Below are 12,964 nucleotides of genomic sequence, written 5' to 3' on the forward strand. Positions count from 1 at the left end.
CTATCTCCGATGTACCCTCCCAGGGCTCTGAATTGGGGGGTAGGGAGGCCCTGTCTGAGGGGTAACTGTGCATTGCCCCCGACAGATTTTAAGAAGTGTATTGCCCCCGACAGATTTGGACGTCATGTCCTTCAGATTTAAGCTTGAACACCTCCGTATTTCGGAAATTATTGTAAGGGAATGGGAAAGACCGGTTATCCCGTTCTCCCCTTTTCCTATTTTTAAGAAAATGTACCCTATAGCTGACACCGTGAGGGATTCTTGGCAGACGGTCCCTAAGGTGGAGGGAGCTATCTCTATCCTGGCGAAGCGTACAACTATTCCTATTGAGGACAGTTGTGCTTTTCAAAGACCGCATGGATAAGAAGTTGGAGGGTCTTCTCAAAAAACTATATGTTCATCAAGGGGTTTTATTGCAACCAGCGGCCTGCATTGTAACAGTCACGACTGTGGCTGCCTTTTGGTTTCACGCTCTTGAAGAATCTCTTAGAACTGAATACAGGACAGAATTAAGGCCCTTAAGCGGGCTAATTCTTTTATTACGGATGCTTCCTTTCAGATCACCAAGTTAGCGGCTAAGAGTTCGGGATTCTCCATCTTAGCACAAAGAGCTTTATGGTTAAAATCTTGGTCTGCGGATGTGTCCTCTAAATCCAAGCTTTTGGTTATTCCTTTCAAGGGAAAGACTCTATTCGGGCCTGACTTGAAAGAAATAATTTCTGACATTACGGGAGGTAAGGGTCATCTCCTCCCTCAAGACAAAACATCTAAGCAAAGGGGACGACAGAGTAATTTTCGTTCCTTTCGTAATTTCTAAGGAGTCCCCTCTTCCGCTAAACAGGAAGGGAATTATTCACAAGCCAAGCCCGCCTGGAGACCCAACCAGGCTTGGAACAAGGGTAAACAGCCCAAGAAGCCCGCTAATGCTACCAAGACAGCATGAAGGGGCGGCCCCCGATTCGGGACCAGATCTAGTAGGGGGCAGACTTTCTCTCTTGGTCCAGGCTTGGATAAGAGACGTTCAGGAACCTTGGACTCTAGAAATCGTGTCTCAAGGGTATCAGTTGGAGTTCAAAAATTCCTTCCCAAGGGGAAGGTTTCTTCTTTCACAATTGTCTGTAGACCAGATAAAAAGAGAGGCGTTCTTATGTTGTGTAAAAGACCTCTCCACTATGGGAGTAATTTGTCCCGTCCCAATACAGGAACAGGGACAGGGGTTTTACTCAAATCTTTTTGTGGTTCCCAAAAAAGAAGGAACGTTACGACCCATTTTAGATCTCAAGAGTCTAAACAAGTTTCTCAGAGTTCCATCCTTCAAGATGGAGACTATTCGGACAATTCTTCCATTGATCCAGGAGGGTCAATATATGACTACCGTGGACTTAAAGGATGCATATCTTCATATTCCTATCCACAGAGATCATCACAAGTTCCTGAGGCTTGCCTTTCTGAACAAACATTTTCAGTTCGTGGTCCTTCCTTTCGGGCTGGCCACGGCACCCAGAATCTTCACAAAGGTTCTAGGGTCTCTGCTGGCGGTTCTCAGACCCCGCAGGGCATTACAGTGGCACCTTATCTGGACGATATTCTGATTCAGGCATTGTCTTATCAGCTGACAAAGTCTTATACCGACATTGTTCTATCCTTTCTAAGGACTCACGGGTGGAAGGTGAATCTAGAAAAGAGTTCACTAATTCCACAGACAAGGGTTCCTTTCACGGGAACTCTAATATACTCTCTATCCATGAAAATCTTTTTGACAGAAGTCAGAAAATTAAAGATTCTGAATACATGCCGATCCCTTCAGTCCAATCCTCGGCCATCAGTGGCTCAGTGGATGGAAACAATTGGATTGATGGTGGCTGCAATGGACATCATTCCGTTTGCTCGTTTTCATCTCAGACCTCTACAACTGAGCATGCTCAGACAATGGAATGGCGATTATGCAAATTTGTCTCCTCAAATAGATCTGGATCAGGAGACAAGGGACTCTCTTCTTTGGTGGTTGTTGCAGGATCATCTGTCCCAAGGGACATGCTTCCGCAGACCCTCATGGTTGATAGTGACAACGGACGCCAGCCTACTAGGCTGGGGTACAGTCTGGAATTCCCTGAAGACTCAGGGTGTGTGGACTCAGTCGTAGTCTCTACTTCCCATCAATATTCTGGAGTTGAGAGCAATATTCAATGCGCTTCAGGCTTGGCCTCAGGTGGCTTCGGCCAAATTCATCCGATTTCAGTCGGACAACATCACGACTGTGGCTTACATCAATCATCAGGGAGGAACACTGAGTTCCTTAGCGATGACAGAAGTATCCAAGATAATTTGGTGGGCGGAAGCTCACTCTTGTTATCTGTCAGCAATCTACATCCCAGGAGTGGACAACTGGGAAGCGGATTTTTTGAGCAGACAGACGTTTCATCCGGGAGAATGGGAACTCCATCCGGAGGTCTTCGCCACCCTATTTCTCAGATGGGGCACATCAGAACTGGATCTTATGGCATCTCGTCAGAATGCCAAGCTTCCGAGATGCGGATCCAGGTCCAGGGATCCTCAGACCGAACTGATAGATGCCTTGGCAGTGCCTTGGTCGTTCAACCTAGCTTATGTGTTTCCGCCATTTGCTCTCCTTCCCTGGGTGATTGCTCGAATCAAACAGGAGAGGGCTTCGGTGATCCTCATCGCTCCTGCGTAGCCTCGCAGGACTTGGTATGCTGATCTGGGGGACATGTCCTCTCTGCCGCCGTGGAAGCTTCCATTGAGGCAGGACCTTCTCATTCAGGGACCCTTCCATCATCCGAATCTAATTTCTCTGCAGCTGACTGCTTGGAGATTGAATGCTTGATTTTATCTAAGCAGGGGTTCTCTGATTTGGTCATTGATACCTTGATCCAGGCACATAAGCCTGTTACTAGAAAGATTAACCATAAGCTATGGCGTAAATATCTTTATTAGTGCGAATCCAAGGGCTACTCATGGAGTAAGATCAGCAAGTTCCTTAAAGGGACAGATTTCTGCTTTATCTATTTTGTTACACAAACGTCTGGCAGATATTCCGGATGTTCAATCTTTTTGTCAGGCTCTGACTAGAATCGGGCCTGTGTTTAGACCTATTGCTTCTCCTTGGAGTTTGAATTTAGTTCTTAAGGTTCTTCAAGGGGTTCCGTTTGAACCTATGCATTCCATAGATATTAAGTTATTATCTTGGAAAGTTTTATTTTTGGTTGCTATTTCTTCTGCTCGCAGAGTTTCTGAGCTTTCGGCATTCCAATGTGATTCTCCTTACCTTATTTTTCATTCCGATAAGGTAGTGTTACGTACCAAACCTGGTTTTCTTCCTAAGGTTGTTTATAACAAAAATATTATTCAGGAAATTATTGTTCCTTCATTGTGTCCTAATCCTTCTTCTAAGAAGGAGCGTCTGTTACATAACTTGGACGTGGTCCGTGCCCTGAAGTTTTACTTGCAGGCAACTAAAGAATTTAGTCAATCATCTTCATTATTTGTTGTTTTTTTCTGGGAAACGTACGGGCCAGAAAGCTATGGCTACCTCTTTCCTTTTGGCTGAAGAGTATCATCCGTTTTGCAAATGAGACTGCTGGACAGCAGTCTCCTGAAAGAATTATGGCTCATTCTACTAGGGCTGTGGCTTCCTCATGGGCATTTAAAAATGATGCTTCTGTTGAACAGATTTGCAAGGCTGCAACTTGGTCGTCTCTTCACACTTTTTCCAAATTTTCCAAATTTGACACTTTTGCCTCGTCTGAGGCTGTTTTTGGAGAAAGGTTCTTCAAGCAGTGGTGCCTTCCGTTTAGGTTCCTGTCTTGTCCCTCCCTTTCATCCGTGTCATATAGCTTTAGTATTGTATCCCATAAGTAAGGATGAAATCTGTGGACTCGTCATATCTTGTAAAAGAAAAGGAAATTTATGCTTACCTGATGAATTTGTTTCTTTTACGATATGACGAGTCCACGGCCCACCCTGTCATTTTCTAAGACAGGTCTTTATTTTGTTAAACTTCAGTCACCTCTGCACCTTGGCTTTTCCTTTCTCTTCCTAACTTCGGTCGAATGACTGGAGTGGGAGGGAAGGGAGGAGCTATATATACAGCTCTGCTGTGGTGCTCTTTGCCTCCTCCTTCTGATCAGGAGGCGATATCCCATAAGTAAGGATTACATCCGTGGACTCGTCATATCGTAAAAGAAACAAATTTATCAGGTAAGCATAAATTTCCTTTTTTTTTTTTTTTCACTTTTTCATGGTTCCAAACTTTTTTTTTTTCTTCTTTTTATAGATTTTTGTTCAGTTACAACTATTGTGGATCAATCTGGTGTCAAGCTGAAATGCCTTCTTTTCAGTGGAAGTCAAGATATTCTACCAAAGATTTACAAAACTGGAGATATTGTGCGATTTCATAGACTAAAGGTAAGTAAAGCTAGACAATTCATTAAGGCAGAGACCTGCCTCTAATTGCATATTAAGCCAAATGTATCTACTGTAAAAAAATTGTCTGATATATAAACCACCGTTTAACAAGATCACCTTCTTTAGAGCTGACTACAACAGTGCGACTCTTGGCAGGGCCCTCTACCTGTCTGATCCCTATAAATGTTTCCTTGTATTCCGCCTATGTTTATAGTGATGCAGAATCTGTTGGTGCTCTACAAATAGCCAATAATAATAATATTGATATGTAATATTTATATATTGGAATATTTGCAATTCTTACCTCTAATGTATATAACAGCCAATATTGGTATACATCTTCTGTATTTATAGTATGTGTACTAAGGCTTAGTGTCTAACATTGTCAGGAGTTTTCCGCTTTCAGTACTAACTTTTCACTTTCAACTTGTAATACCAGCGCTAACTTAGGAGCGCTATTTTTTTTTACCTTGAGCGCAGTTAGATGGAGCAATACATTTTTATAGCTCATGAGCACTAATGCTTAGTGTCTAACATTGTCATTTATAGTACACAAGTTTCTCAGTTGCTAGAGGAAGGTTTTTAGTGCATTGTTGTAATGGATGGTAAGTTCAGCTGCATTGACTAATGTATAGTGTTAATATGGTTATTGAGATCCTTTTTACGTGGGTAGAGTCAAAGTTTGTCAATAGTATCAATCAACCATAGCACAATATAAATAAAACAATGATAAAGTCGATTACATTGTTTTTAAGTAAATATATTTTTTTACAGTGCCCATATAAAGTGATTGCAAGTAGTAATGGTTGAAAACTTTATACTTGTAGAACTACAAAATACATAGACTAACAGACAATTTATAGTTATTTACAAGTGTGAGTTACATAGACCTGGCTTTTAACGGTGCATGGATCCAACAGATCTCATTCCTCCTCATACTTAGTCCTTTTGGGTAGAATCTCTATAATCTTTTCATTCCAACGGTTATAAAATACATTTTAAAAAGCCACATTCATCTGTATGAGTGCCATAAGAGAAATTTACAAAAAATAAAGATGCTTTCAGATTTAATGTAAGCAAATAGTCTCTGCAATCTCCTACTAACCTGAGTCCAGGACTAGCCAGCGTTTTTTAGATTAGGAATAAAATGTGTCCTCGTAGTGTTGCAATAAGATATGGAGAAATGTCAGGAAAATACATATTCTTAATAATCCAACAGATGTTCATCAGACGTCCCAGCACTTGTGAAAAATCTATTCGAACTCTATAGATAAATTTGTCCCCTTTCTCAGATTGTATATGTATGTTAAGAAGTTTTTAATCTCAAAGTGACTTTTATCTCACTTTTAATTGTTTTTCAGATTCAGTATTTTAACAGTGAGATTCAAGGCATTACCAGTTCAGGATTCTCAGCCCTGGTATTTGATGGTACTGTCGGAACTCCACTATTACCCAGAACCGCGAGTAAAATTTACACTTTTACAGACGAAGATCAAAAAACTGTACATATGCTACGGGAATGGGCAGCAAATCACCTTAACTTTTGTGGGTCAAGAATAAAGCTCTCGGAAATTAAACCAGGACAGTTTTTTGACGTGATCTGTCAGCTTGTTGGAAAGGCAGAGGTTGATAAGTCGTCATTTCTTCTAAAGGTATAACTGTTTATTTAATTTGTTGAATTGCTTTTCTTAAATAAATACAAATATGTATGTGTATATGCAGTATGTATGTGTATATATATATATATATATATATATATATATACACAAACACATTTCTTTTGATGCTTGTCATAACTACCCAACTGTATCTTAGTTATTCCTAGCCTGTAAAACAGAGGACAAAAGCAAAATGACAGCTAAAGTTTATTGATGTGCACTAGTGATTTCAATTCTACTGTGTACAAAATTTAGCAGAGCATCATGTTTGTTGTCCTAGCAATTATGTAATAAAATATGACCTTTAACAGTCGTTTGTGGTCTTATCCAGCTTGAAATTTTGTATTAACTGTAGTGATCTCATTAATTAAATATAATACTACAAAGATGCAGTATTTCTAATTGAAACAGTTGGGCAAATCATTTATGGAATCTGTGCAGGACAATTGGTTTGTAATTTGTTTTTCTAGACGCTCAAATAAGGTTGCTTCCTTGATTGAAAATAATTTAAACTATATGCATTTGATTTTAAAATAGCTGGAAATATCCCTTTTTTATAACTGTATTTACAAGCTAAGTATTTTCTCTTTGCCTTATTGTTACAGCAGGAAGTTCCTTTTTTTATGAACTGTAAAAGTAGAAGAATGTCTTAGGATGTGACTGTGATGGATTGCTATGTGACACCATGCTCCTCGCTCGCAGCCTGTTCTATCTAACCAAGCAAATAAGATAAATGTAATACACACACACTTACTCCTGTTAGTACCTCTCTACATACTTTTTATATTCACCATTCACAATGTCATCATTTTTAAGACTAGTTTCTGATTGGTTACCACCCTGACCAAAATAAATGCAGAAAAGTTAGAGGTATTGATTGGCTACCCTTTACAAGTAAGACTTAAAGGGATACTAACCCCATATTTTTTCTTTCATGATTCAGATAGAGCATGCAATTTTAAACAACTTTCTAATTTACTCCTATTATCATTTTTTCTTTGTTCTCATGTTATCTTGATTTGAAAAAGCAGTAATAGAAAGTTAGAAGCCAACCTATTTTTAGTTTAGCGCCTTGGTAAAGCTTTTCTTAATAAAATAATACAATTTCTATCTAATTATACAATTGTTTTTTGGGTGAATAAAGATGGATCAAGAGGCCCTGCAAGATGTTACATGTTCTTTATGTTTTGATGCTAATGTTGAACCACCAATCCCTTTCTGTTCCTCATGTATTGAGAGAACTTTACATTATAGGGAAAGACTTTTTTCTGAGCCAACATTGTCCAGGGCGGATGCTGTTCAGGAGCCTTCTGACAATGTTCAAAATGTGCCGCAGCTTTCTCAAGTGTCCCAAAACTTAGCATCCATACAACCAGTGCCCTGTGTTTCCTCCATTACTCCATCTGTAGTTACTTTGCAAGACATCACTTCTCTCATGTCCTCTGTGGTTTCTGATGCGTTGTTTGCTTTTCCCATGCTGCAGGGAAAGCGCAAGAGGAGAAGTAAACAATCAGTAAGCGAGGTTACTGACACAGCTGTTGCTATTTCAAATACATCCTCTCAGAAGCCTGAGGTGGAGGATATTTTGGTAGCTTCTGAAGGTGAAATCTCAGACTCAGACAGTATAATTCCTCCTGCTGATACTGAAGTTGTTTCCTTCAGGTTTAAGCTAGAACACCTCCGTTTGTTACTTAAGGAGGTTTTAGCTACCCTGGACGACTCTGATACTATTGTTGTAGTCAATTCTAATAAGTCTATTAAACTAAACAAGTATTTTGACGTGCCCTCCACGGTGGAGGTATTTCCTGTTGCTAAGGAATGAGAGAGACCAGGTATCCCTTTTTCTCCATCCCTCATATTTAAAAAGATGTTTCCTATTGAAGATTCTATCAAGGAATCTTGGCAGACGGTACCCAAGGTGGAAGGGGCAATTTCCACTCTAGCCAAGAGAACTACTATTCCAATAGAGGATAGTTGTGCCTTTAAGGATCCTATGGACAAGAAGTTAGAGGGGTTACTCAAGAAGATGTATGTACACCAGGGTTTACAATGGTAACCCGCAGTTTGTATTACTACGGTCACTAGTGTGGCCGTATATTGGTTTGATGCACTGTCTGATTCCATTTGGTCAGACACTCCCCTCAAAGAAATCCAGGATAGGATTAAGGCCCTTAAATTGGCCAACTCTTTTATTACAGATGCTTCCCTTCAGGTTATTAAACTGGGAGCTAAGATTTCAGGTTTTGCCATTCTGGCTCGCAGAGCTTTATGGTTAAAATCTTGGTCTGCGGATGTGTCATCTAATTCTAAACTTTTGGCGATTCCTTACAAGGGTAAGACCTTGTTTGGTCCTGGTCTGACGGAAATCATGATATTACGGGGGGAAAGGGACATTTCCTTCCTTAGGATAAGAGAAATAAACAAAGGACATCAGAGTAATTTTCGTTCCTTTCGAAATTTCAAGAGAAATTATTCCATTTCCTCCTCCAAGCAGGAGCAGTCCAAGCCTTCCTGGAGGCCCAATCAGTCTTGGAATAAGGGAAAGCAATCCAAGAAGCCTGCTGTCGAGTCAAAGACAGCATGAAGGGCCTGCCCCCGATCCGGGACCTGATCTTGTAAGGTGCAGACTTTCATTCTTCACTCAGGCTTGGGTTCGAGATGTGCAGGATCCCTGGGCGGTGGACATCATGTCCCAGGGATACCAGCTAGAGTTCAAGACCTTTCTTCCCAGAGGAAGATTTCTGCTTTCAAGATTATCTGTAGACCAGACAAAAAGAGAGCTGTTCTTACACTGTGTACAGGACCTCTCAGACCTGGGAGTGATGGTGCCTGTTCCAAATACAGGAAAGGGGTCAGGGATTCTATTCCAATCTGTTTGTGGTTCCCAAAAAGGAGGGAACCTTGAGACCAATTTTAGACCTCAAGAGTGTAAACAAATTTCTCAGAGTGCCGTCCTTCAAGATGGAGACTATTCGTTCCATTCTTCCTTTGGTCCAGGAGAGTCTATTTATGACTACTGTGGATTTAAAGGACGCCTACCTGCGTTCCCATCCACAAGGTTTTCATTTCTAGACGAGTACTTCCAATTAGTGGCTCTTCCATTCGGTCTTGCCACAGCTCCCAGAATTTTCTCAAAAGTTCTGGGATCCCTGCTGGCGGTGCTCCGATTGCGGGGCATTGCAGTGGCACCTTATCTGGACGACATTCTGGTTCAGGCGCCTTCCTTTCAACAAGCAAGATCACACATGGAAATGTTATCTTTCCTGCAGTCTCACGGATGGAAGGTGAATTTGGAAAAGAGTTCCTTAGTTCCAAATACAAAGGTAATTTTCCTGGGAACCATAATAGATTCCTTAACAATGAAGATTTTTCTGATGGACGTCATCAAAGATTTTTGATTCTTGCCTAGCACTTCAGTCCTCTCCTCTGCCTTCAGTCCTCTCCTCGGCTTAGGTCATGGAGGTAATCAGGCTAATGGTAACAGCAGTGGACATCATCCCGTTCGCCCGTTTCCACCTCAGAGCTCTGCAGTTAAGCATGCTCAGGCAGTGGAATGGAGATTATGCGGATCAGCTGGAGCAGGAGACAAGGGATTCTCTCCTTTGGTGGTTATCTCAGGATTATCTCTCCCAGGGAACCTGCTTTTGTAGACCCTCTTGGGTGATTGTGACAACAGATGCCAGCCTTCTGGGATAGTGAGCAGTCTGGGGCTCTCTAAAGGCTCAGGGAACATGGACTCGGTCGGAGTCTGTTCTACCCATAAACATTCTGGAACTGAGAGCAATTTACAATGCTCTCCTGGCCTGGCCTCAATTAGCCTCGGCCCGGTTCATCAGGTTCCAGTCGGACAATATAACTTCAGTAGCTTATATCAACCATCAGGGAGGAACTCTGAGTCCCTTAGCCATGACAGAGGTAGATCTTTCAGTGGGCGGAGACCCACAATTGCTGTCTGTCGGTTATCCACATTCCAGGAGTGGACAACTGGAAGTGGATTTTCTGAGCAGGCAGACCTTTTACCCAGGGGAGTGGGAACTCCATCCGGAAGTGTTTTCCAACCTGATTCTCAAATGGGATCAGCCGGAATTGGATCTCATGGCATCTCGGCAGAATGCTAAGCTTCCGAGGTACGGGTCGAGGTCAAAGGACCCTCAGGCGGTACTGATAGACGCTCTGGCGGTACCTTGGAATTTCAGTCTTGCATACCTATTTCCTCCGTTCACTCTTCTACCTTGGGTCATTGCTCGAATCAAGCAGGAAAGGGCATCGGTGATCCTCATTGCTCCGGCGTGGCCTTGCAGGATTTGGTATGCAGACCTGGTGGACATGTCATCTCTTCCACCTTGGAGACTTCCGTAGAGGAAGGACCTTTTTACTTCAAGGGCCCTTCCTTCATCCAAATCTAGTTTCTCTGAAGCTGACTGCTTGGAGGTTGAATGCTTAATTTTATCCAAGCCTAGATTTTCGGATTCGGTCATTAAGACCATGATTCAGACTCCTAAACCTGTGACTAGAAGGATTTACCATAAGATATGGCGTAAATATCTATATTGGTGTGAATCAGAGGGCTTGGAGTAGAGTTAGGATTCCTAGAATTCTGTCCTTTCTCCAAGAAGGTTTGGAGAGGGGTTTATTGGCAAGTTCCCTAAAGGGTCAAATATCTGACTTGTCTATTTTGTTACATAAACGTCTGGCGGACGTCCCAGACGTGCAATCATTTTGTCAGGCCTTGGTCAGGATCAGGCCTGTGTTCACGCCAGTTACTCCTCTCTGGAGTCTTAATTTAGTTCTTAAGGTTCTTCAAGGGGCTCCGTTTGAGCCTATGCATTCCTTAGATATTAAGTTGTTATCTTGGAAAGTTTTGTTTCTTGTTGCTATTTCATCTGCTTGTAGAGTATCGGAGCTCTCAGCATTACAGTATGAGTCTCCTTACCTTATTTTTCATTCGGATAAGGTGGTTTTACGTACTAAATTAGGGTTTCTCCCTAAAGTAGTTTCAGACCGGAACATTAATCAGGCGATTTTTGTTCCTTCCTTGTGTCCTAATCCTTCTTCTCAGAAGGAACGGCTTCTACACAATCTGGATGTGGTACGTGCACTAAAATTCTATTTACAAGCGACTAAGGATTTTCGTCGGTCTTCTCTGTTTGTGGTATTTTCTGTAAAACGTAAGGGACAGAAAGCTACTGCTACTTCTTTCTTTGTGACTGAAAAATATAATTCGCTTTGCTTATAAAACTGCTGGACAGCAGCCTCCTGAGAGCGTTACGACTCATTCTACGAGGGCTGTTTCCTCTTCCTGGGCATTCAAAAATGACGCTTCTGTGGAACAGATTTGCAAGGCTGCAACTTGGTCCTCTCTTTTTCAAAATTCTATAAATTTGATACTTTTGACTCGGCTGAGGCCGCTTTTGGAAGAAAGGTTCTTCAAGCAGTCGTGCCTTCCATTTAGGTTCCCTGTCTTGTCCCTCCCTTATCATCTGTGTACTTCAGCTTGGGTATTGATTCCCAATAGTAAATAGATGATCCGTGGAGTCATCGTGTCATTAGAAAGAAACAAAATTTATGCTTACCTGATAAATTTATTTATTTCTTGACACGATGAGTCCACGGGTGGCCCTGTTCTTTAGACAGGTCGTTGTTACGTTATAAACTTTAGACACCTCTGCACCTTGTTGCCTCCATTCTTTCCTTTACTTCAGTCGAATGACTGGGGTTGGGGGGAAGGGAGGTGATATTTAACAGCTTTGCTGTGGTGCTCTTTGTCGCCTTCTGCGGGGCAGGAGTGATATTCCCAATAGTAATTAGATGATCCGTGGACTCATCGTGTCAAGAAATAAATACTTTTATCAGGTAAGCATAAATTTTGTTTTCTTCTATAAAGGTAAGACGAGTCCACAGATTCATCCTTTACTTGTGGGATATTATCCTTCCCTACAGGAAGTGGCAAAGAGCACCACAGCAGAGCTGACTATATAGCTCCTCCCTTAGCTCCACCCCCCAGTCATTCTGTTTGCCTATTCTAAGTACTAGGAAGGGTAAAGTGAAAGAGGTGATAAAATATTAGTTTTTAATTTCTTCAAGCAAGAGTTTGTTATTTTAAATGGTACCGGTGTGTACTATTTACTCTCAGGTAGCAGATGGATGAAGACTGCTGCCTGGAGGATAATGATCTTAGCATTTGTAACTAAGATCCATTGCTGTTCCCACAGAGGCTGAGGAGTACAGGAAACTTCAGTGTGACGAACGGTTTCATGCTATGCAGCAATGAGGTATGTTCAGTCATATTTTTCTGGAGAGACTGTGTATTTCAGAAAGGCTGGCATTATACCCAGGAGGGTAAGGGTAAGCAGTAATCCTAGAGCTAAAAGAAGGGCATATGGGGCCAGTTTCTAATATGGTTGACACTGAATCAAATGTTTGTGGGCAAACGTTTTTTTGTTGAGGGAGTGCTTAACATTTTTGTGGGCAATAAACTTTTTTAGGCAACTTTAATAGGACACACATGGCTTAATTTTCGGGTCTTAGGACCACATGGCTAGTTATAACCACTCTGGTGCGGTTCTTTTAGGCTGAGGAAACATCGAGTGAGATGGTCAGGGCCTATTTTCGCGCCTCAGATGCGCAGTTAGTTTTGTCAGTAAACAGCAAGCTCTAACTTCTGAGGGCCCTGGTGGAATGTTTTGGGCCAAAAATGAAGCTTTTACCCCATACTTTCGATCCCTGAGGGCAGTTAGGGCGACAGCAGGGCTGTGGCAAGGTGCTGAGAGAGTTTTTTTTCCAGATCTGGGCTAATTTCAATCCGGTTTGGAAATGAAGGGGTTAATTGTTAAAATTTTCTGTGTCTTAACTTCCTATAGTGGGTCTACATAGAAAATTTT

The 12,964-nt window shown here is 41.7% G+C and overlaps 1 protein-coding gene across 2 annotated transcripts in view; it reads left to right on the top strand.

Annotated features, from left to right (window-relative positions):
- POT1 (protection of telomeres 1) overlaps positions 1–12,964 on the top strand; it is a 640,429-nt gene that overhangs the window by 143,086 nt on the left and 484,379 nt on the right. For both annotated transcript variants that reach the window (XM_053716650.1, XM_053716651.1), the window contains exons 8-9: positions 4,295–4,425; positions 5,787–6,077. In XM_053716650.1, the coding sequence (XP_053572625.1) occupies positions 4,295–4,425; positions 5,787–6,077 (422 nt within the window). The remainder of the gene's footprint in view (positions 1–4,294; positions 4,426–5,786; positions 6,078–12,964) is intronic.

Source organism: Bombina bombina, chromosome 6, assembly GCF_027579735.1.
Source record: "Bombina bombina isolate aBomBom1 chromosome 6, aBomBom1.pri, whole genome shotgun sequence".
NCBI classification, from domain to species: Eukaryota; Metazoa; Chordata; class Amphibia; order Anura; family Bombinatoridae; genus Bombina; species Bombina bombina.